This window comes from Arvicanthis niloticus, chromosome 18 (genome assembly GCF_011762505.2).
Source record: "Arvicanthis niloticus isolate mArvNil1 chromosome 18, mArvNil1.pat.X, whole genome shotgun sequence".
NCBI classification, from domain to species: Eukaryota; Metazoa; Chordata; class Mammalia; order Rodentia; family Muridae; genus Arvicanthis; species Arvicanthis niloticus.
The window spans coordinates 6,368,079-6,390,997 of NC_047675.1; the positions used below are offsets into that span (position 1 = coordinate 6,368,079).

The window sequence follows — 22,919 nt, forward strand, 5'->3', positions numbered from 1 at the left end:
CTCAACCCGAGAAAGGAAAGCAGATTGACTAACTGGCCTTCACTTCTTAGCAGTTTCTAGAACAAATGTGAAATGCAATGTTGTTTCACTGAGAGAAGAAAAGAGTATTCCATTCATTTGAATGCTCAGATTCCCTTGAGGAGAGTTTGGGCAAGACAGACAGAAGTGTGGGGCGAGAACTCTGGAGGGAGAGTTCATTCAGCAAATAAAATGATTCAATAAAATAAAATGATGACTGCTGGGTTGGGTGACCTGGGGTCCAGATTGTGACCCCAGCACTTAGCAGCTATGTCACAGTAGCGATTTAAAAGTCTGCATATTGATTAACCTCCTGTGGCTCTTTATCTAGGAGGATGGCTATGTGAAATTGTCTCCCTCAGAATTGGCATGTCAGCTGATGTTGTCTTTGCAGTAGTCTTGGCCACGCAACTATATTGTTAAGAATTAATGGGTGCATTTTCCAAGATTTATCAATGGGTATCCTAGGCTTCTGGCTTCTTAAATATTCCCACTCTGTCCTCTTCTATTTTCCCTGAGCCTTAGTTGAAGGGCTTGTATCATAGATGTGCCATTCATGGCTGAGAACACCAACGCCTCTTAACGTCTCCATTCTGAACAATTGTGCATCTCTGTAATAGTCATCACATGTCGCAATATATATATATATATATATATATATATATATATATATATATATATATACTTTTTTAGAGTAAGCAGAACTGTTTTTAAATAATATTAATATTTTCAGTACACCTACTGGAGTCCCACGTGACTGTTAGCCTACTATATTTCCAAGGAAACAGGTGGAGATGAACAGGCCCATGGACGCCATTATTTTACACAAGCTCCTATGTCAGCTTTACAGAAGTATTCAAAGCGTATTTTATCAAAATGGCCAAGTATTAACCAAAATATGATGGTAAATTTCCTAGCATGTCAAAACCATACTGAAGTAGACTGTTCGGAACATAGGTTTGCTGCTACCCGCGCCCACTGTCCCACGGTCCCTATAAGCATTGCTTGCTGCAACATGGATGACAAACTCCAATCTCCCAGGGCTCTTCTGCCTATAACCTCATTGGCATATCCTTCCTTCTCATCTCTTCTCCCAACTCTCCACCAATGGAGACACTTCCTGTGAGTTGTCAGCTGCTCACGGCCAGACAATGGATATCCTCACCCTCGCTCTCCCCCAACACTCACGTGTCCTGGGAACCTGCTGGCTCTCAGAGTCTGTTCCTCTGCAGTTCCCACAGAAGCATCTTCTGTCTGGGTTCTTAAGTCCTTTGGGTCATAATCTTGACTTTATTTACCACTTCTGGCTGGCTTGGACACGCTCTGTAACTCTCAACAAGTCTGTATAATCCTGATGTTTCTGATTGTACCCAGCTACCTTACTGTGTCTCCTCTTCATCCCTTGAAGCTCTTAGTTGCTGGTTCACTGCCACTCCATCAGTGAGCCTGATATATTTGAACACCTTCAATATCTACATGATTATTCTTCACTTTCTCTAGTCTCACTTCCATGGTGTTTCCTTCAATGGGCTGGTCTTCTGTCATATTCATTTCATTATTCCCATAGTTAACCTTAGGCCTTTCTAGTACCTACACAGTGCCCCAAACTCTCTCCAGCATCCTTTAGCCCTGCTCCCCTCAGTTCATTCAAACAGTGCATGGGCTCCTAGCTAACCCTTGTCAGCTGACCCTGTCTCCTTTCTAGTTCCCTTTAGTTCTCCGATACCAACATTTCTTCTTTGTCCAAGTTGCCAGTAAATTAATTTTAGGTTCCTGGGAACGAGAAGTAGAATCTGTAGAAACTCACAAGAATTCTGAAAACTGTGTTATTCTTAAAATATTAAGTGTTTGTATTCTCCACATATTGTCTTTGAAAGGTCAATGAGTTAAAAAAAAATGGTTATCTGAAGAAATATTACACTTAGTAAAATTTGCAGGGACCTATGGCCAACAGCAAATATGCATGCCCCACTGAACACCAGCAAAGTGACCAGGTAGTATTCACGTTACAGAAATTACCACGCAGATAGCCTACTTCTTTCTTTAGGTAAAATTCTTATGATCTTCTAGGCGTGGTGATGCACACCTCTAGATTGAAAACATATGTCCACACCACATTCAGGCACACCTGCATGCCCACACACTGATGTTTATAACAGATTTATCCTCGAAGGCAAGATGTGGGAACATCCAAAAGTGTACTCTATAGAACTGGGATTATGATGTATCTATCAGTATGGTCCATGATTCGGAACAATGGACCACTCTGGGTAGTGGTAGCAGCTGTATGTGATAGGACACATGTATATGATAGGGCATAAAGAATTTTTTCTGCTCAGTTTTGCTGTGAGCCTAAATGGCTCTAAAGAAAACTGGTGTATTTAAGAACAGAGAACATGATGCCCAGTGTATATTGCATCTGTACAGAAATATGAATATAGCATGATGACATTTGTGCAAATAGAAGGTATAAATATGTACTGTTTTGTATATGAATATAGATTCTTTATCCTTTTAAAATGCACAGACTGTTTCTGAAAAAAATGTGCTCAAACAGCAACAGCGTTTGCCTCTAGGGGAGAAACAATAGGAAGCTGAGAGTGGAAACGTTCAGATTCTTCAATTGCCATTTTTTAAAAACAGTTTCCCATATTCATACCTCATCTGCACAAGTGATACCTAACCTTGGAAGTAAGGCATACAACGTATGAGGGATAATACTGATTTCTAGGGACCCACTGTTTACTCTTTCATAAAAGGTCTAATAAAATTTTTTCTATAATTTTAACACATAAGTACTATTCTATTCATTTTCTCCTCATAGTTCAAAGCCCTTTACTGTTTATATGACATATAGTTTAGCAGAAGTGGCCTCACAGAGTTCCCAGTGGTATGGATAAAGCAGTAGGCACATTATTCCAAATAAATTTGTAAGCCATTGTAGTGAAAAATACCACCCAAGCCTGAGCAAGATAACAAATGCTGAAAAGAAAGAAAAAATCTTTCGGTGGTATTTAAATGTGAAAAATGTTAACAGAAATATATGTAAATATAATAAATATTTTTTAAAGAACAGGCTAGCCTAAGTAAGAAATATAATGGATCAGAGACTGTGTAAGGGAAAGATTTCAAGAATAATTTCGATACTAAAATAAAAGGGTTTTCATTGAAGTTAACACTCAGTTTACTTTCTGCCCTAATATGTGTGATGAAATGCCCCAAATTTGGGGAAATATGAACCAAAATTTAACAATCTTCCAACTCCTGGTGTCCCTTCCTCCTCCTGTGTATGGCCACAAACACTGCAATCCTCTAGTTATTTGCCTCAATACCTCCTAACCCTTTAAAAAACTGAGTCATGAAAACGGGGATATTTGTGTATCTGGAACCTTCTTTCATTATGACAGAAGGCAAAGACTTAAGTTATTTGAAGAAGTTGAACATTAAAACATACCATTTTTTCTCTGAAGCACTTCAGAAATTGGGACTAGATATTTTCCTACATACCTGTAAGATGACCAAATAAAATATTTAACAGAAGTACAAATTCTCCAAGCCTCCTTCTGCCAAGCTTGGTGGCTGTGTTTGTGATCCAGACAGTCAGAGGCTGCAGCAGAAGGATCCCAGTGTTGAGGTCAACCTGAGCCACATCCTGAGAATCTGTAACAAAAGCAAGAAGAGACACACACATGGCTAAATCTACTTCTTACACTCTTGCTAGATTGTTTATAGAATCAGTTGCAAGCAAAATTTTAAGAGCTTTGTTTTTCTTGTACTTTGTGCTCTTGTGCTCTTATCTAAAATTTTAACAGACACTATTATTCTGTCTTTCAACAGACATTTATTTAGTGAACATTTTATATGTGTCGTTCAATATTTAATACATTTTAAAGCAAATCATAAACTATAAAATACATTCATTTTTTAAATTAAATATATACTGTGAGTTTGAGGCCTGCCTGGTATACATAGCATGTTTCAGACCAGCCAGAGTGGCATAGGTACACTTTGTCTCCAAAAACAAAACAAACAACAAAAAAAACAAAAAAATTAAGTATATACAGTGTTTATAACATTATACAGGGTAGTGTAAGTAGAAAGGTCAATATATAAGTTAAAAACAGAAACATCTATAATCTGCAAGGTTTTCTTTTAAAAGGTGATTTATAAACCAGTGTTCAAGCCAGAAAACATTTTTAAGTAACCTCTAGTGGAGCTAGAGAGATGGCTTAGTGATTAAAGTGCTTTTGCCAAGCACCTAGTTCAGCAGATAGCATCCAGTTGGGTGACTTAGAAACACCTGTAACTGAAGGTCTATGGGGAACCCAATACTGATTCAGGTCTTGAACACTTCTGAACCCACAGGCACTTGCATAGATATGCACTCACAGGCACAAACACACACATAGATATGCAGTCGTATGCACATGCACACTTCTGCACTCACAGGCACATGCCAACACATTGATACATACACATACACAGAATTAAAGATTATATAAAATATTTTATTAAATGACCACTACTTATCTATCCATAAATAAAGTCATAAACATACATAAAATGTGATTCGATATTCTAATCAATAAAAACTTCTGTGAATTTTTTAAACTTTCACCCATCCATACTATGAAAACATTTGAACACTAGTGAAAAAAACCAGGTGTGTTCCTGAGATGAAATTGTAGTGTAATTATATGAACTCAGTAAAAGTCAATAATTGTTTAAGAAATCTGGGCCTCCTACTGAATGAAATGACTTTAATAAGCTAAATAGCATATAAATTTCTTTTCTTTTCTAAAGATTATGCCCTCATCTAAGATAGCAGACTTGAGTCTGTTTCCCCACACACCAGCTATGCCTTTGCCGCCATCCAATTTTAGCTGTGCTATAAATGGTCCTCTGCACCACAAATGCGTTTTCCTCCCCCTGGGTGCTCAGTGGCCAGCTGTTGAATGGATGTGAAGTGAATGGGGAAAACTGCTTGAGACCATCTAGTAGCCATAACTATCTATGGGACAACCTGGTCAACACAACCCACATCACAGCTGGAAAGGTGGCTTCCGTCTCTCAATGGTGCTGTAGTGAGAAAGCTTGTCTTATTCGTCCTGATACAAGTGAAATTAAAAACAAAACAAAAAAAAAAAAAGCAAAAAACAAAAATTGTTGGCTTTTTGCTACTTGGCCTCAAGTTTGAAATAGCAGTAATGGCATTTTGGAAGCTTTTGTATATGATTTTTATTTCTCCTTAACTTTTGTTTCTCTGAAATAAAATAGAGGACCACCCTCCCTCATGGTATCCTGGCTTTAAGAATGGTGTTTCATCTATATTTAAAAACTAACCCTACACTTGTTGTGTGGAATTGCTGCTTTGTGTAACATAAGAACACTCTGTGGTATGATGCCCCATGGATTAAGAAAAATGTGGGATGAAAAACAAGAGATGTTTCCAGGGACACCTGTTCACATTAATGCTTTGTGTAGGTGGGCCTTCAAGGGATTTTTCCTTAATGCAACAAGAGTGCGCCATTTCTGCCTTCAGAAATAGTTTCCTCTGTCCTTAAACCGATCATGTCAAAAAGTCATATTACATAAGGGCTTAGTGTGCACATTAGTGCTTCACATCTGAGTCTTCCCAAATCCCTCTTTGATCATTCTTATATTGAACAGATCTAGATTGATTTCTTCAACACTTGTTTATGGTATTTATTTTGATATATCTAGGATTCAAAGCCAAATTAACAAATGTAATTCGTTTTCTGAATGTTAGAGAAAAGCTCCCACTACCCCTAGACACATCCATCTAGGGCTTAAAAATAAAAATTTAGGTGAAGACGGTGTAATAAGTGGATCGATGTATTCAATCACAGAGCATAAAAACATTAGCCCTGGGACGGCCTTTCCTCTGTGTGCTTCAGCTGGCAAGTCACACTTGTGTGGCACCAAGTGATTTGCATTTTTAGAGAAATTTCCTGTCTGCAGTGGAACTCTGGTGAAAGCATGAATAAATTGCCGTATTCCCTCTTCATCTGACTTCATGACGATGAATCCATCAGGAGCTGAGTTAAAATCAGATGAAATAAAGCTAAGTTACAGGATGCAGCCGGGATTTGAGTTCCCCCAGCTTGGCTGTCATGGCAAACTGATTGATGGTTTTAGCAGAGTTGCCTTGAGTATCTGGCTTCTGTTGTTATTGTTGTAAGTGCTGTAGTAGCCTCTAAAACACAAGGAATTAAACCATTAACGGACAGTTAGAACCTGAATAAGCTTGTTGGCAGCTCTTCTTGCCACAAGGTCAAACAAATCAACCTGGCTAAACCCAACCCACCTAATCGGCTCTATGGCTTCTCATTCTCCTCTTGGGGATTCATCAGTATGACATGAATAGCTGTGGACATAGATTTGAATCTCTAACAATTCTTTCATCAGCTATGTGAGACTTGAAGAAGTTAGTGTTGCCTTCTGTGTTCCTTGTCTGTAAACTAACAACCCTTGTAGGGGCTGAGAGGTTTAAATAAAATGCTAGCGGCATTCCTAGAACAACATATGTTCTTGATGCAGGGAAACACTTCATTATCACCTATGTTCTCAAAGCATACTGGGACTCCTACATCTATTTCTGTGTCTTTTACTGAGCAGGCTACTCTTCCCCACCCCCACCCCCCGGTGTTAAGCAGTTGAGAGCAAGGTTGTGTAAAATAATGATTCTCAAACATGAAGTTGCTGATTGACTGTCTTAGGATGCTGTACTGATTTGCTGCATAGAAATTGGGTTCTGAGCCGGGCGGTGGTGGCACATGCCTTTAATCCCAGCACTTGGGAGGCAGAGGCAGGCGGATTTCCGAGTTCGAAGCCAGCCTGGTCTACAGAGTGAGTTCCAGGACAGCCAGGGCTACACAGAAAAACCCTGTCTAGAAAAACCAAAAAAAAAAAAAAAAAAAAAAAAAAAAAAGGTTCTGAGAATTTCCTCTGTTTGTTTGTTTGTTTGTTTGTTTGTTTGCAATGGGGTCTAATATATCCCTGGCTAACCTTGAACTCTTGATCAACAAGAATGACTTTCAATTCCTGTGCCTTTTGAGCCCACCTCCCAAGTGCTGGGACTGCAGGTGTGCCCCTGAATGCGTGATTACTGTGGGACTTCCTGTACGCTGGGCAAGCACTTTGTCAACTGAGCCACATCCCCTGCTCTGAAATTCTGCAGCTAAAAAGCTCCAGGTAAAATGACACTGCCTATTTGGAGGCCACACTTTTGATCAGCGGTTCTCAAGCTGCTGTGACCCCTTTGGGGGTTGGACAACCATCTCATAGGGGTCACCTAAGACTATCGGAAAACACAGATATTCACATTAGGATTCATAACAATAACAAAATTGCAATTATGAGTAGCAACAAAAATAGTTTTATGGGGTTGGTGTCACCACAACATGAGAACTGTACTAAAGGATCACTGCAGCAGGAAGGTTGAGAACCACTCCTTTAGACTGCAGATAATATGCACTGCCTGGACAATAGGTTTTCTTTATAATTTAACTTATCATAGGCATTGCTTTACATGGACTCATTCATTCTTATAAAAATATATATAAATAAAGAGATGGGGCTGGAGAGATGGCTCAGTGGTTAAGAACACTGACTACTCTTCCAGAGGTCCTGAGTTCAATTCCCAGCAAACATATAGCTGAAGACAGCTACCGTGTACTCAGATACATAAAATAAATAAATAATTCTAATAAGTAAATAAATAGGAATCATAAAATTTTGACTCTTAGTTTTGGTAGAAAAATCATTTCGGTTTTCAAACAAAAGGATATTTCCAAGAACCACTTGGCTGCTTCTGAGATCCATATTTACCTGACTTCTTATACTGGGACTAGAGACTGTGTGTGTAGCAGCCTTTCTCTGAAGATCTTGCTGCCTATTGGGATATTCAGTTTTTGCAAAAACTTTATTTTACATCTCTGGATTATTCATTTAAGACAACATCTGTTTGATGGATGTGTTTATGCATAAACTGTGTTAATGGTTTCAGCTGCCCACTAGTTTCCAAACTCATCAGGCTGTGTAAATTTACTGTATTTTAGTCATTCATAACTCTAGTAAGTAGCTGCTGAAAAAAATCTCCTAAATAATATTTTATTCTAAAATAGCCTATTTGGGAAAGCACAACCATGGGATTTATGTGTTTTCCAACTTCTGTTGTTTCATAATGAAACCAGAAAGAGATGTAATTGTAGCTAGTAATGCTTGACCTTATACTAAGTGGATCACACTTCCCACAATTTGTCCAGGGAAAATTATGAATAAAAATGAAACAATCCTTGCTTTGAATTTCATTCACTCATTCTTGAACTTTGGGGAAATATAGAAAACACATGAATTTTCAAATCAATGTTTCAACTACAGACAGAGTTTCTCATTTTCAGATCTGAAGAATGTTAATTTGCAAATATTTTTTAGCCAAAGTAGCTGAAATGTCTAAGCTAAAGTGTAGAAACAAAAGTCATAACAACCACACATGTGATATTTTCCATGGATCCAGGTTGTGCAATCAAATTTGTGTTTCTCCCCACCCCGCACTTTGGCACTACTCTTCTTGGGCTTTTGACGTTTATGTCTGTTACAAATCTAACACCTTATTGTGTACAATATATGTGTATACTTATTTGTATATGCACATGTATGCATTTAGGGGGTGTGTGCACGTGCATGTGTGTCTGTGTGCATGTGTGTGTGCATGTGTGCATGCATGTGTGTCTGTGTGCATGTGTGTGTGCATGCATGTGTGTCTGTATGCATATGTGTGTGTGTGCATGCATGTGTGTCTGTGTGCATGTGTGTGTGCATGCATGTGTGTCTGTATGCATATGTGTGTGTGCATACATGTGTGTCTGTGTGCATAAACATTCCATGCATACATTGAACCTAGAGCTCATACATGCACTATGGCTATCTGGCCAGAGAGCTCCAGAGATCCACCTCTCTGTCTTCCTATCACTGGGTTTACTGGGACACAACACTAAAAACAGATTTTTATATGGGGGCTGGGGATACAAATTCAGCCCCTCACTTTACCAACTGAGCCATTTAAAACTCCTTTTGTAATCTCTCTTGTACTCAGCCTTTCTGGCACTTATCAGTTCTCTGTCCAGAATAAGATTTCCATTGGTCACCATGCTCCATCCACTTGGGGACCTTATTGTCTTTGGTGGGGCAGGTCTGCTGGAGATGGATAGCTTCAGCTGTTATCCATCTGAAAGGTCCTTTCTCAAGCTTCTTTTTTTGAATGTTTTTTTCACTGGGGATAGAATTCTAAGTCAGACAAAACTTTCCTTTTTACATTTTTTTTTTCTTTTTTTCTTTCTGATGACCTTCTTAGATCTATGTATCTATGAAGTTCATCTATCCTGTAAAATTTTCAGTTGTTATTTCTTAAAATATTTTTCAAGTATCCTTCCATCTCCTTCCAGAATTCCAACAGTGTGTACAGTACTATGGGGAGCCGACAGAAGGCAGCTATCATCCTTGCAGCCATCTTGAGCCATATACCCAGATAAGAGACTTGATTACATCAGCCTACAACAGCTGAGCACACTCTGATAACATCTTGCTTTAGATACCCAGGATTTTCCCTTGGGTGTGTGAGACTTAAAGCTGTGATTTAGAGCCGAGACTTAAGGGCTGACTTAGAGATCAGATTTAGAGACAAGGCCTAAAGGCATGACTTAGAGGCGTGGCTTAGAAGTGAGACATAAAAGGCGGGAGGCAGACAGAAGAAAACAACAGATTATTAGGCACTCAGGAAGTACAACTTGGAACTAGGAATTAGGTTAGAGAGTACAACTCGGAGTAGGATTAGGCATTGAGGAAGAAGACACTTGGACTAGAGAACTCGGAAGAAGGATTATTAGGCACTAGGCACTTGGAGGAAGAACTTGGAATTAGTTATTGGGCACTTAGCACTTGGAAGAAGTAACTTGGAACTTGGAGGAACTAGGGACTAGGAACTAGGGACTAGGAACTCAAGACTTGGGACTTGGACTAGGAAGAGAGACTGAAGAATAAGCGGGATTGAATCACACTCTGTCTGGTCTCCATTCTTTGCATCCGTCCTCACTCTCTCTCTTGCCGAACCCCAACCCGCAGACCGGAGCAGTCTGGGGCAGTGTGGGCTCTAACAATTTAACCCCCAAGGCTTTTGGCAGTACGGGTTCCAACATTGACAGAGCGGTCCGAGACATTTTGGCCCCCAAACGTGGGGTAGTACAGTTCTCAACATTTCTGGCCCCCAACTGTGGGGCAGCTCGGGCCACAACACAATACTACTTACCTTGTATTGTTTCAGTTGTCAGTGATCAACTACCATTTAAAAATATTAAAAGAAAAGACTTCAGACATAAAGCTTACTATAACTAACCATACAAAGCAGTTTTAACTGACCTCTATTATGATTGGTTTTCAACATCAAAGCACAGAACATAACAGAATCTGCAATCATTTAGAGCATGAAAAAGTTTCCTAGTAACAGCACAAAATGGCAGGCTAGACAAATAGCAGTTACCTAGGCCTTAAGGTTTTATAGAATAAATTCACTTGGACAGGCAGAAACAGTTCTATTAGGCTGCTTGAGCTTGTCCTACAGCGTATAAAATAAGTAACTATTTACCTCTCTTCAAGTAGTTTCTGGCATTCTGTCTTCCCATTCATTAACATTTTCTTTTGTACATTCTGTATTTCTAAGCACTCTGAGTGTTTAAAATATAATTACAGTGACCATCTTAAATGCCTCTCCCCCTAACCCTAAAGATGGAATCAATGTGGGTAATTTATCTGTCTGTCTTGTAAGTTTTTCCTGGATCCCAGACATTTGCAAACATTAACCCCCTTTTTGGTGTCATGTAGTTTTCTATTCCCATAAATATTTCTGAGCTTTGGCCTGATGCAGTAAAGTTACCTGGGAGCAGTTTGGTCTTAAAGATCTTACTTTTGTGATCTGTAACATAAGGTCAGAATGAGGTCTAGTGTTGCTTCCACAATGAAGCAAGACCCAGCATCCTGGGAAACTTTCCTGGTATGGCTGCTAATAGCAGAGAAGAGTCCCATCTCTCTGTGGACACTTTATGTTTCATTCTGTATTCACACGGTGTTTTCTTTCTGGCCTCAGATTAAAGCTCTGATTTGTACTTGGGTAAATAGTTGAGATTTCACTTATCCATACAGATCTCCAGACTTCTCTTCTCTGACTCTTCCTTGCTGGTGCCCTTGTCTCAGTTTGTTTTGGCTGCCATGTTACAGAGGGCCTTAGTCTCATAAGCATATAATGTAATATGATATAATATAATGTAATATAATGTGGTTTTTTTTTCTAAAATTTGAAAGTTAAGAGGTCTAAAGTCAGAGTGCTAGCATAGTCAATTTCTGCTGAACATCTTTCACTGGTTTGCAAATGGCCTGGCTGTAACTTCACATCTGTCTCCTGTCTTTAGTTACAAGTGTGCTAAGCTATCCTTGTGGGTTCTACCCTCATGGTGTAATTGCCTCCCAAAGATCCAACCCATTAAGTCCTTCATCTTGAGTAGGCTTTGTCTCAGATATCTGAGGACACACTGACTTTTAGCACACTGCAGCAGTGGTTACAAACTCCAGTTGACTTGGTATCCCCTGACTCAAAAGACCATATATCTCTTTAACTTAGGAGCTATGCTGGGCTCCTGGATTTTCCTTCTCTCAACTTGAAGCCTGAAAACTTACTCAAAGAAAGAATCTGTTGCTCATGCCCTGCCAATCAGTGATCACTGGTTTTGTTCTTGATAACCAATGTCTTCAAAAATCATTTGTTTTACATCTTATTCTGATGTGGTTTTTTTTTTTCAAGAGAGGGGAGTCAGGAGAAAGGGTAATTGGCTGCTGTTAGCCTAGGATGCCCCACTTCTGCTCATTTATAACTGTTCCTTCTGTGTTCTCTCAGGTGATCCTTTTTCTAAGTCTTTGTCTCTCAATCTCTCCTTTTACTGGTCAGCCCTAGGGGTGATAAGAAGGTTGTATCTTTATTTGCTTAACATATTTATTATATTATACATACTTATTTGTTATACATAGGGCCCTTGATATTCCTGGGTCAATCCTGAACCCTGCCTTTATCTCTTCCTTTCTAACTGACCACCACTTCTCTTTCATGAACGTCAAGTTAGAATGCAAAAAAAAGAAAGAAAGAAAAGAAAAAAAAGACATGTTTGGAACTTCTTTGTGCTGAGAAGTTCTTTTGATTAGAGAACAATGCGAAGGGGCCAAAATGAGTACACGGCTGTGTTCCAGGATCATAGCCTGAATCCCTGACCAGCCATTTCACACCATCAGTTACAAGGGAGATCTGCAAGTGTGTCAAACCAGCACCAGCTCTGAGATCATAGTTCAAGGCACAGTTGTTCATGTGATGCTTCCCCAGCTGTCTCTGTTACTAGAAGTCAGCTTTTTAAATATGATCCCAATTTTTAAAATGTATTTATGTTATTTTAAATACTAAAACTGTATTCTCAATATTTTTTAAAGATCTATTTGTTTTATTACTTACTAGTAGATAATTCATAATAAAATATGCTAAAAGTCGAGCTTATCAAAATGTGCCTTATTTTTTTTTCCAAGACAGGGTTTCTCTGTGTAGCTCTGGCTGTCCTGAAACTCACTCTGCAGACCAGGCTGGCCTGGAACTCAGAAATCCTCCTGCCTCTGCCTCCCAAGTGCTGGGATTAAAGGCGTGCACCACCACTGCCCAGCCAAAATGTGCCTTATACTGATGGTGGGATTCTAATTTAATAAAATATATATTTATTTCATTAAAATCATTTAACTGTGCTGATAAAATAACTGAAGATATACGTCTATTAAAGAAGGAATAAACAGATAGAAGTCTATATATTTATTCGAAGTCATTTTCTGATTACCAAATATGGGTGGTACTTTTTTCAGTTTCTACATATATTTCTCAAAATACAAGGCAAGTCTGTTCTCCAGGGAAATTGTGTTGAGAAATCGTGTTGCCATCACAGCATCATGGATTCACTGCCACCACTGATGAACCAGCTTATTTTTACTGTGTTGATGTTGTGTGAGATAAGTGCATGTTGGGAAAGAAAAGGACTCCTTTCTAAAAATCCATTTCTGAGACTTTACTAACGGTGAAAACGCAGTGTCATGTCTCCTGAAATTAAGTCTGTGCTTTCAAATAAAATGTGCTGACAGACAAAAATAAAATAAAATAAAATAAAATAAAAATCTTATCTTCAGCAATGACAGAGGTACATGTTCCTTTCAGAGATTGGGGGGGGGGATTTTTATACATAGAATATGCCCTTAATCTGCTACATAACACATAATCTAAGTTCTTTTAACAAAACCTTTTGATGAAGCATTTTGATAAGGTCAACAGAAAGCATGGTCTTTTAACATCAGGTGATCAACTTTTTGACAATGGCAGGGCCAGGCCAGCTAATGGGATAATAGCCTGCAGGGTCCGGCTAAATATGATAGACGAATGTAATCAAGCTCTGCGATGACTATTCAAAAGTAATCCCTTTAGCTCTGAACCGCAGCATATATTTCAACCGGGCAAAACCGGCACAAAGAAATTCTCTGCATACCACACTGATACAATACAGCCTTCACATCCTACTCTCTGGGTTTGCCGCCTACAGTGAGTTTTAAATTTAAGGTAATGACTATTGTATATTCATGTGAGCATACAACAATACCTTTGATTTGTTGTGGAAAGGTTGAATCCATTATCAAGGGTCTAGTCTATAAACCCTGACACAACCTTTACATATGAGTTATGATTTACCCTTTTCTAGAATATGGCCACTAAAAATGTTTTGCATGAAAAAAATTTTAAAAATTCATTCACCTATCTAGTCACCAAACTGCCAGGAATTGTCCCTTCCATTTCAGTCCAAACTTATCCACAGAGCAGGTCTTCAAGGTCTCATTTATAGCTGGCCCTGCACAGTGTGAAAGTTATACACCACTGCTTTCAAAAAAAGGGACAAAACAATCAGATGTCTGCAATTCAACACTGTCTGCCTTGCTCTGTCGCAGAATTTACCAGAAGATGCTGTAAGCCACACCTTCCATTGCCCACTTGAGAGAATCCAAGGATGTCTGCACTGCTAGCCAAAGAGAAGTGCTCATTTCTCCAGAAATGGAACAAGACAGGAACAAATGTCCCCAGTCCTATGGTGCTCGACCTTGGTCCACATGAACAGATGTTCAGAAAACTTGAAGGATAAGGGTGTTTCTGTATGTAAATTAGCCATTGTCAAGACTTCCTAACACAGACGGCATAGAACATCTTTGTGCTCCACTGGTAGTTGTAGCCAAGAGGAGTAGACTATTGACAGCAGCATGTGTAGCTACTCTTCTCATGGACAGTATCCCAGAGTAAACATCATCTTCCTTCAGCATCTGGGAAATAGATACCATAAGACTGAAAACAAACTGGACCACTCCAAGGAAGACTTCTGCAGCCCACGGCACCACTGCATTCGCCACACTAAAAGGAATGCCAAATCTAAGACCTGAGCTGGAGATGTAACTCGGTTGGTGGAGTGCTTCCCTAGAATGCACAAAGCCCTGGGTTCAATCCCCAGCACAGTGTGAACCCATCCATTGTGGTGGTACACACCTGTAATCCCTGGGAAGTCAAAGCAGGAAGATTAGAACTTAAAGGGCATCCTTGGCTACATAGCAAGGCTGAGAATAGTCCCAGATTAGGACTAAAAATGAGAGCTTCAGTAGTGATGGAGACCCCAGCCCTGTGAAGCTCACCTTGCTTGAAACCCTATCTTAGAAAATTAAGCTCAGCATGAGATAAGCCGAAGGATACTTGGGTGTTTTCATATATTGTGGAGCAAGGAAGACATTCTATTGTAAAGCCAAAAGAGGCTCTTATCTAAAAGAAGGCAGCCAGGAATCGTGGTACATACCTTCAATCCCAGGCCTCAGGAGACTGAGGCAGGTAGATCTCTGAGTTTAAGACCAGCCTAGTCTACATAGGAAAGTTCAAGGACAGCCAGGGGTACACAGTGAGACACAGCCTCAAAGAGAATAGCAGGGCGTATTAGCTATGAGAAAGGCTGTGATCCTATTATAGGGAACCTAAAAGCATAGTAGCTTAAGACATTCATTTTCCCCCTAGCCTGGCAGTGAGCATTCTGCACGAGCATTCTTTTCATATGACAAAGCCACATGGACACATGGAGGTGGTGGTTTTCAACCTTACCACTCTACGTGACCCACGAGCTATTGGGACAGGGTTTCTCAACCTTATACTGTTTTGAGAAGACTAAGCTAATTCCATGACCGGCTTCAAATCGGCAGGTAAGAAGACTAGGCCTAAATCTCTGGTTCCAAGAACTGGGCAAATTCAGGCAAGTCCAGGCCTCAGAAGCTGTCCCACCACCTGTCCTGAGGCAAGGACAATGAATGGGTCAGCAGCACTTTCCAGACTTCCTCAGCTACTTCCTCAGCCAACAGTTTCTAAATCTCCCCAGCAAGTTTCCATACGCCACATCCTGGTAATAGAATGTCCGTAGAGATGGACCCAACAAATTAACGTAGAGGTCACCTATCCGGAATCCCCTAATGTGCTTTAAATCAGTCCTGTGAGCTCACTTGGTTGTCTCTCTATTCTGGTAATGGGAGACCCCAGCATGTTAGGCTTCTGCAGATCACTCTGGTAACGAAACCTGTAGAATGTCCTTCCTAGTGTGACACATTTCCAATATGAAACTGGAAAATAAGTCACTGTACGAGAATGAATATTCAACTGGAGTGGTGAGAAAATGGGGAGTCAAAGAGCCGTCTAACAGAGACAAAGAGTAACCGAACCAGGAGTGTTTAATAGGAAGGTCTGAGAGCAATAGCAGTCTTCTGTTTGTGCCCACAAACTCAACGTGAGCTTCTCTGCCTGGCTATGTGTTTTCTCCAGCTACATGGAACTATCAAGTCATGGAGTGGAACGGACAGGAAAGGGGTACAGAGTTCAAGGGAGTGGCCTTGGGGCTTAAACTGTAGGAAGAAAGGAGAGAAAGAAGATGGCAAATGCCAAGCAACAATGACGAGGTGGTGGAGCTACAGAGCCTGGAATGCAGAGGGATGGCTGGAGTTAGAGAAAAAAAATCCAGAAAATGGCAGCTAAGTCACAGATGCAAGAGATCGAGACTGGGAGGAGCTTGTAATGGCCAGTTCTACATATGAACAAGGAATATGGCGGCTTCGGGGAGCAAAGAATAGAAACCACGGAATCAGGAACCTGAGGAGCTGCCCCCCCCTCCCACCCCAGTGCAGTGATCCACAAGTACGCTGAGGACAAACCATCCCACTCATAGAGGGAGCGTGCTGACGTGAATGGTTGGCTGTGCGATCTGACCACAAGGGGGTTAAAAAGGAAAAGAGAGGACCAATGTGCTAAAGGAAAAGTGGCCCGTGGAGACGCACATTCATCTCCAGAGCCAGCAGCAAGAACAGGAGAAAAGAGGTCTCTGGACTCTCAAAACAAAAACCCAAAGGTGAAGACAGAAAGTGGGGTACGATTAGTATACCGCGCTTCACATTCCCCATATTTGAAAATAGAATACAGGAAACTGGGGGCCTCCTGAAAACTGTCACAGGATGGAGCATCCCTCTAGGTTTGTCCCAGTGGATTCACGTCAAAAGAAAAAGAAAAAAATATGGACGTAAGGTAGCCGACTGACATACATAAGCAGCTGACACACAGGCAGACTTGACCTCATTATTTGAGTAATCTACATTGCTCTCTAAGTTAACAGGTTGTGAGTATCATCTTAACAATTCATCTTACCAACAATGGCCCAGCCAGTGTTATTGTATCACAGAATGGCAAATGGTGTGATTTGAAGGGTCAAAGGAGGGTTGGTAGCTCACACTGAAGCTGTGTAGTCAGCGAGGAGGCCGGGCCTATCTGGGACTCTCCGCTGGGGAACTCATCCGTAGTGCCCAGCAAAGCAGTCTCAGGGTGGAAGAACATCTCATATGCTGAACTTGCCTTCTCTGAAAGAAGCATTCTGAGACAAACAGGTTGAAGCTGCAAGGCCTCTCCTGAGCTAGCCTTGGAAGCCGTGCACACAGCCACTTCCAATGAAACTGTTGGTTTCTAAAAGCCTGAAGGAGGACTGGAGAGATGACTCAGCAGTTAAGAGCACTGCCTGCTCTTCTAGAGGCTCTGAGTTCAGTTCCCAGCAACCACATGGTGGCTCACAACCATCAGTAATGAAATCTGATGCCCTCTTGAGGTGTGTCTGAAGACAGCTATACTGTATTCACAGATGCATATGTATGCATATACATATATGTATAATTTTATATAATATATATCTGAAGGATAGTTTGAGTTCAAGAGAAGAGGAATGAGATTGTGTTTATTGGTGGGTGTTGGCAAGGTCATGCTGTAGGACTGTCGAATGGGGGCAGTGGCCATCTTTGGACCATCTAACCTGCCCCAGTGATACCTGCACCCTTATTATTTAAGTGCTAAGAATTGCATTCATTGAAAAGACATTTTCAGTCATGGACTACCCTGCCTGCATCTTAAGATGAGAAGCCATCTTGTCACAAGGTCAAAATATGTTCATTTATGTTTTCTGTAAAACTTGTTTGACCATGTCTTGACCCATTTTCTAGATTTGGCATGTCCCACACTCTACAACCTTTCCTTCACCTTCAGATGCTCTGTCAAATCGTTTTTGAGATATTCTGACAAGTTCTTACATAACAAAAACCTTCAGGAACCCCCTACCTTTGCATTTTTGTGGCTATTATAAAAAAAAAAAAAAATACCATCTCTCCTGCATTCAGGGCTGTTTTCTCAAAGCTCACTCTAGGAGCATCGCCCTTTCTGAAAGAAAGTGAAGCTTAATTTGACCAAAATGCTTGAGTCAGTGGCCTTCACTCTCCTTCAGTGGGATTGACATCAGCTCACAATAAATGGAAACTATTCAGGATAGAGCTTTGAACTTGTTTTCTTCTTTTTCTTTTAGGAGAGTCTAGAAGAGCCACGGAAGATAACATATATCAATTCCCAGATGCTCAGGAGGAAACAAGAAGGTACTTTCCACTAAATTCCAACTTTTGTGGGATACTGAACATTATCATTTTTATATTCTTTTGGTTTTGTTTCTGTGTGTGAGTGGTTTGTCTGGATATCTGTCTGTACACCATGAGTAGCAGGCCGGAGGAAGGCATTGTATCCTCTAGAACTGGAGTAACATGCAATTGTGAGCCTACGTCCTCTATAAGAGCAGCCAGTGTTCTCAAGTGCTGAGCCACCTGCCCTATCCCCAAGCACAGTCTATTCCGAGCAGCAATAACACGTGACCTGGCGATTTTTATATTCTTTTGGTTTTGTTTCTGTGTGTGAGTGGTTTGTCTGGATGTCTGTCTGTACACCATGAGTAGCAGGCCAGAGGAAGGCATCATATCCTCTAGAACTGAAGTAACATGCAATTGTGAGCCTACGTCCTCTATAAGAGCAGCCAGTGTTCTCAAGTGCTGAGCCACCTGCCCTATCCCCAAGCACAGTCTATTCCGAGCAGCAATAACACGTGACCTGGCACTCACTAAGCTACTGTGAGGCACTGCCCCTAAGCCATAAACAGGCTTGCTCTGAAACATTTTCAAGACATTTTCATCTTTAAGGAATGTTTATATACACAGGAGGATGCAAACATCTCTTTCAAAGCGAGTTGCTTTATACTTGATATATTCTATCACAATGCAAAAGTTAATATTATCATTTATTTTATTTCAGATCTCCAGATAATCAATAACATGAAACTGAAGTGGCTCAACATGAAAGCAAGAAGAAATTTAGCACATAGCCTTAGACCTCATTAGACAGGAGCACGTAAAAAGTGATAGGGAGTTATAAAGAAAAGATTACGGTTGTTTTTATTGAATTTTGTGCTGCCGTGACTATGGCAAGTTTATGAAGATGAAGTGCAGCTTAAATGTTAGAACGATCAACAGTTACTCATAAAATAAACTCTAGAATGTCTCCTACATGTTACTCCACAAGAACGCATGACATCCAGGAGTTTTAATCTGAATTGTTTCTGATTGCAAAATATTTACGAGTTAAATCTTTCATGCTGAATAAATACATGATAATCTGATAAAATCCCAGGGAAACCTCAGCAGATGCAAAGGGCCACAAGCAGGCTGGGCTTGTATTGCTACACGCTGCTCAATTTGCTTTATGTGTAGAAATTTAAATTCACGGCATGCTTAGCTGACAGGACACAACCTAACTTACCCCTGTGTGTTGAGACAGATGGGGAATCCTCAGTCTCAGGAACCTTTGCTGGTGTGCTTGCAACTGAAAGACTGTGGCTGAGAGGGTTACCTCTGAAACCTCTGGGGCCCCTCAGGTGATTCCATAAAGGTAGTATAGTACCAAGAATAAAGACTTTATTCCCTCTCAATGCAGTCAGAGTATTTTCCTTCCGTTTCTCAATTGCAGAGCAGAGACTAATTCTGGAACAGTGTAGTGTTCAGAGAGTGTTCAGGTGTGCAAAGGTGCTACCCATCAGCCCAAGAAGAGATCAGTTTAGCAGAAGTGTGACACTGACAAGTCGGTGCCGCAACTTAGTTAAGGTGAATGAGGGAAGAGGTTTCTCCTGGGCCTTGAGCCAATTTCCAGAACACCCCAGTCTCTGGGCTCTGTCTTCTGGTTCTCACCCTAAAAATAGAATTAAATGCAATTCCCTCTTTAGTCTGCCCGAGATGTCTGCCTACAGGGGGATGGGAATTACAGGACACTAAAATGAGACCTCACCCCCCAGGGAGAGGGGGAGGGGGGGAGGGGGAGGGGGAGGGAGGGGGAGGGGGAGGGAGGGGGGAGGGGGAGGGAGGGGGAGGGGGAGGGGGAGGGAGGGGGAGGGGGAGGGGGAGGGTGTTGAGAACTTAGTTAGCAGTCACAGACATTAGAGCTTCCAAAGAGATTGGGTCATCTTCTTCCAAAAATGTCCTGTTTGTTTTTATTGAAATGGGTTGCTATCTAGAAATTGACAAACTGGTGAACCAGGAAAAAAAAAAAACCGATTTATATTAAAATGTTCAACATATAATAAAGCAGGGACTTTGAAATGGTGGTAAGCCAAATGTGGTGTCTGATCTTTGACCCCAGCACCCAGGGAGGGAAGCAGGAGTGTCTCTGTGAGTTCTAGACCTAAGAAGACTTCATCACAAAGAGTTCCAGCTAGCAAATAGCAAGACCCTGTCTGGAAAAAAAAAAAGTGGCCGACTTTTTAGTAGATGCACTGAAACTCCTGGTTATCTGTATAAGAACTCTAGACAGGGCTGGGGAGAGCAGCAGTTAGAGCACTGGCTGCTTTCCCAGGGGTCCTTAGTTCAATGGCCAGCAACCACACAGTGGCTCACAACCATCTGTAATGGGGTCTGATGCCCTCTTCTGGTGTGTCTGAGGTCAGCTACAGTGTACTCATAAGTAAATCTTAAAAAGAAAATATTCAAAAAAGAAATCAGAGGCTAGTAGTTGCTGAACAGAGAGAGAAAACCCTCTAGTCACAGACAGAGAAACACTTCTCCGTTTTAATTCCATGTTTATTCTCTCATATATTACATTCAGATCAAAGTTTTAAAGTTTCCCTCCCTCCTCCTCTCCAGTGCCTACTTCTCCTCTCCCTAGTCTACTTCTCCTCAGCCCTCCTCTCTTTCCCTTCATGAAAGAACAGGTCTCCCAGGGGTCTCAAGCATCCTCTTGCAATAAGACTATGCACCACCACCACCCCCATGATGGACAAGGCAACCCAGTAGAAGGAAAAGATTCCCAAAACCAGGGAAAGAGTCAGAAACAGTCTCTGTTCCCACTGTTAGGAGTCACGCCAGAAGACCAAGCTGCACACATATGTGCAGAGGGCCTAGTCAAACCCACGCAGGCTCCCTGATTATGTCATTTCAGTCTCTGTGAGCCCACGCAAGAAAGATCTTTCTAAAAAATAATAAAAATAAAAAGCTAAGGCCAGGCATGGGGTTAACAACTACTACAAATGTGACAAATTAGAAAATGTTACTACACCTGACCTGGTGACACTCACCTGCTATGCCAGCACTCAGGGAGCAGAGGCAAGAAGACAGCTACAAGTTCAAGGTCAACCAGCTCTATATTGGCCAGCCTGGAGTATGAGTGTGAGACCCTGTTTTAAAAGACACAAACAAATAACTTTAATAAAATAAAATTAAAAGACCAACAACAGATTGGGAGACAAGATTGCAACAACAAAAGGATTATATGCATAAAAAACACAAATATTTTATAATAATTATAGTTTAATAAAGATAACAAAGAAATGATGAGAAATATAATCTAATAGAAAAAAAAGACGATTGATGCATAGACATGGTTCAAAGAAGAAAGAAATCAAGAGCTAGTAAAACACACAGGAAACAGGAGTCAAGCTAGCCACCTGTGTGTGGCTGGTGACATAGGACAGAACCATCAGGGAAAACAGTATAGCAGGGGAGTGCATGTGTGTGCACGCGCGCACATGTGCATGCACGTGTGCGTGTGCATGTGCATGATTGTCATATGATCCAAAAATCCACATCTATACATTCAAAAGAATTACAACAAAGGTATGAGAGAGGAAAGAGAGAAAAAAGGAGAGGGGAGAAAAGGAAGGAGAGAGGGAGCATGAGAGAAGGGGAGAGAAAGCAGAAGAAGGTAAGAGAGAAAAAGTGAGGGGAAGGGAGGAAAAAAGGAAGGAAAAGAGAAACAACACAGAAAAGATAAAATGAAAAAAAAGTGAAGAAAAACTCATGACCCACATTGATAAAAAGTCATTTGTAACACCCGTTGGGTAAAGAACTAGGATTGAGAATATATAAAGACCTTTTATAATCCAATAATAAGAGAAGACATAATCTAAGGGATAAAGGAAAACACTGAGTACCATTTCAGCGCAGAACATACCTCTACGGCAATCAAGCCTCTGAAGACCTCTGCAGCATCGCTGTTAGTCATTAGAAAAGTGCACATTCAGACCACAGCGAAGCTCGCTCCAGAGCTGTTAAGATGGCTAAACAAACAGTTAACAACACTAAGTGCTGACAAGGACTCGTGACAGACTGGACTGCTCAGACAGTGGTGGGTCAAAAGCGGAATGACGCTTTTTGCTTGAAAACTCTTCAGTGGTTCCTTACAACCTAAGCACACATCTGTGGCCCAGCAAGCCCAACTGGAGGGATTTCCACAGAAGGAATGGAAACACACACCTACAACCGAGACCTCTCTGTGAATATCTGTAGCGTTTTATTCATAATATCTAAAAGCTGGATCTAACTGTGACGGTGAAAGAGTAATCAAATTGGTATACATTCAAAGAACAAAATAAAACTAAAACCATAGTAAAAATAAAACTGAGAGGCAGATTCTCCTGCCTCTGCCTCCCTGAGATTAAAGGTGTCCACCGCCATGCTTATTCTAAAAAGAGGGTTTTAGTGACCCAAATCCAATTATGAACTTTGAATATCTCTAGAAATTTATTTTTATTATTACGTGTATTTTTAAATTTTTCTGCATGCATGCTAATATGTGTGTATATTTTAAAATAATACATACAAAAATAATTTTAAAACAACAAAGGATTCCCCTACCTTTTTGTAAAGCCTTTAATAATAATTTACATTATAAACACCTCATTCTTTCTTCCTGGCCTAAGTCTAGTAAGATGGCTCAGCTGGTGATTCAACCTGAATTCAATTCCCAGAACCCATGTAAAAATAAACAGGCAGTGTTGTGTGCTTGGATTCCCAGCATTAGAGAGCCAGGAACAGAAGGATCCCTGGGGCCAGCTAGTCTAACCTTAGTGAGC

At 40.7% G+C, this 22,919-nt stretch overlaps 1 protein-coding gene across 1 annotated transcript in view; it reads left to right on the forward strand.

Annotated features, from left to right (window-relative positions):
- Ttc29 (tetratricopeptide repeat domain 29) overlaps window positions 1-19,508 on the forward strand; it is a 193,597-nt gene extending 174,089 nt beyond the window's left edge. Inside the window, exons 11-12 of the mRNA XM_034522949.2 lie at window positions 18,066-18,132; window positions 18,836-19,508. Of these exons, the coding sequence (XP_034378840.1) occupies window positions 18,066-18,132; window positions 18,836-18,854 (86 nt within the window). The 3' untranslated portion in view covers window positions 18,855-19,508. The remainder of the gene's footprint in view (window positions 1-18,065; window positions 18,133-18,835) is intronic.
- The last annotated feature ends 3,411 nt before the right edge of the window (window positions 19,509-22,919 follow it).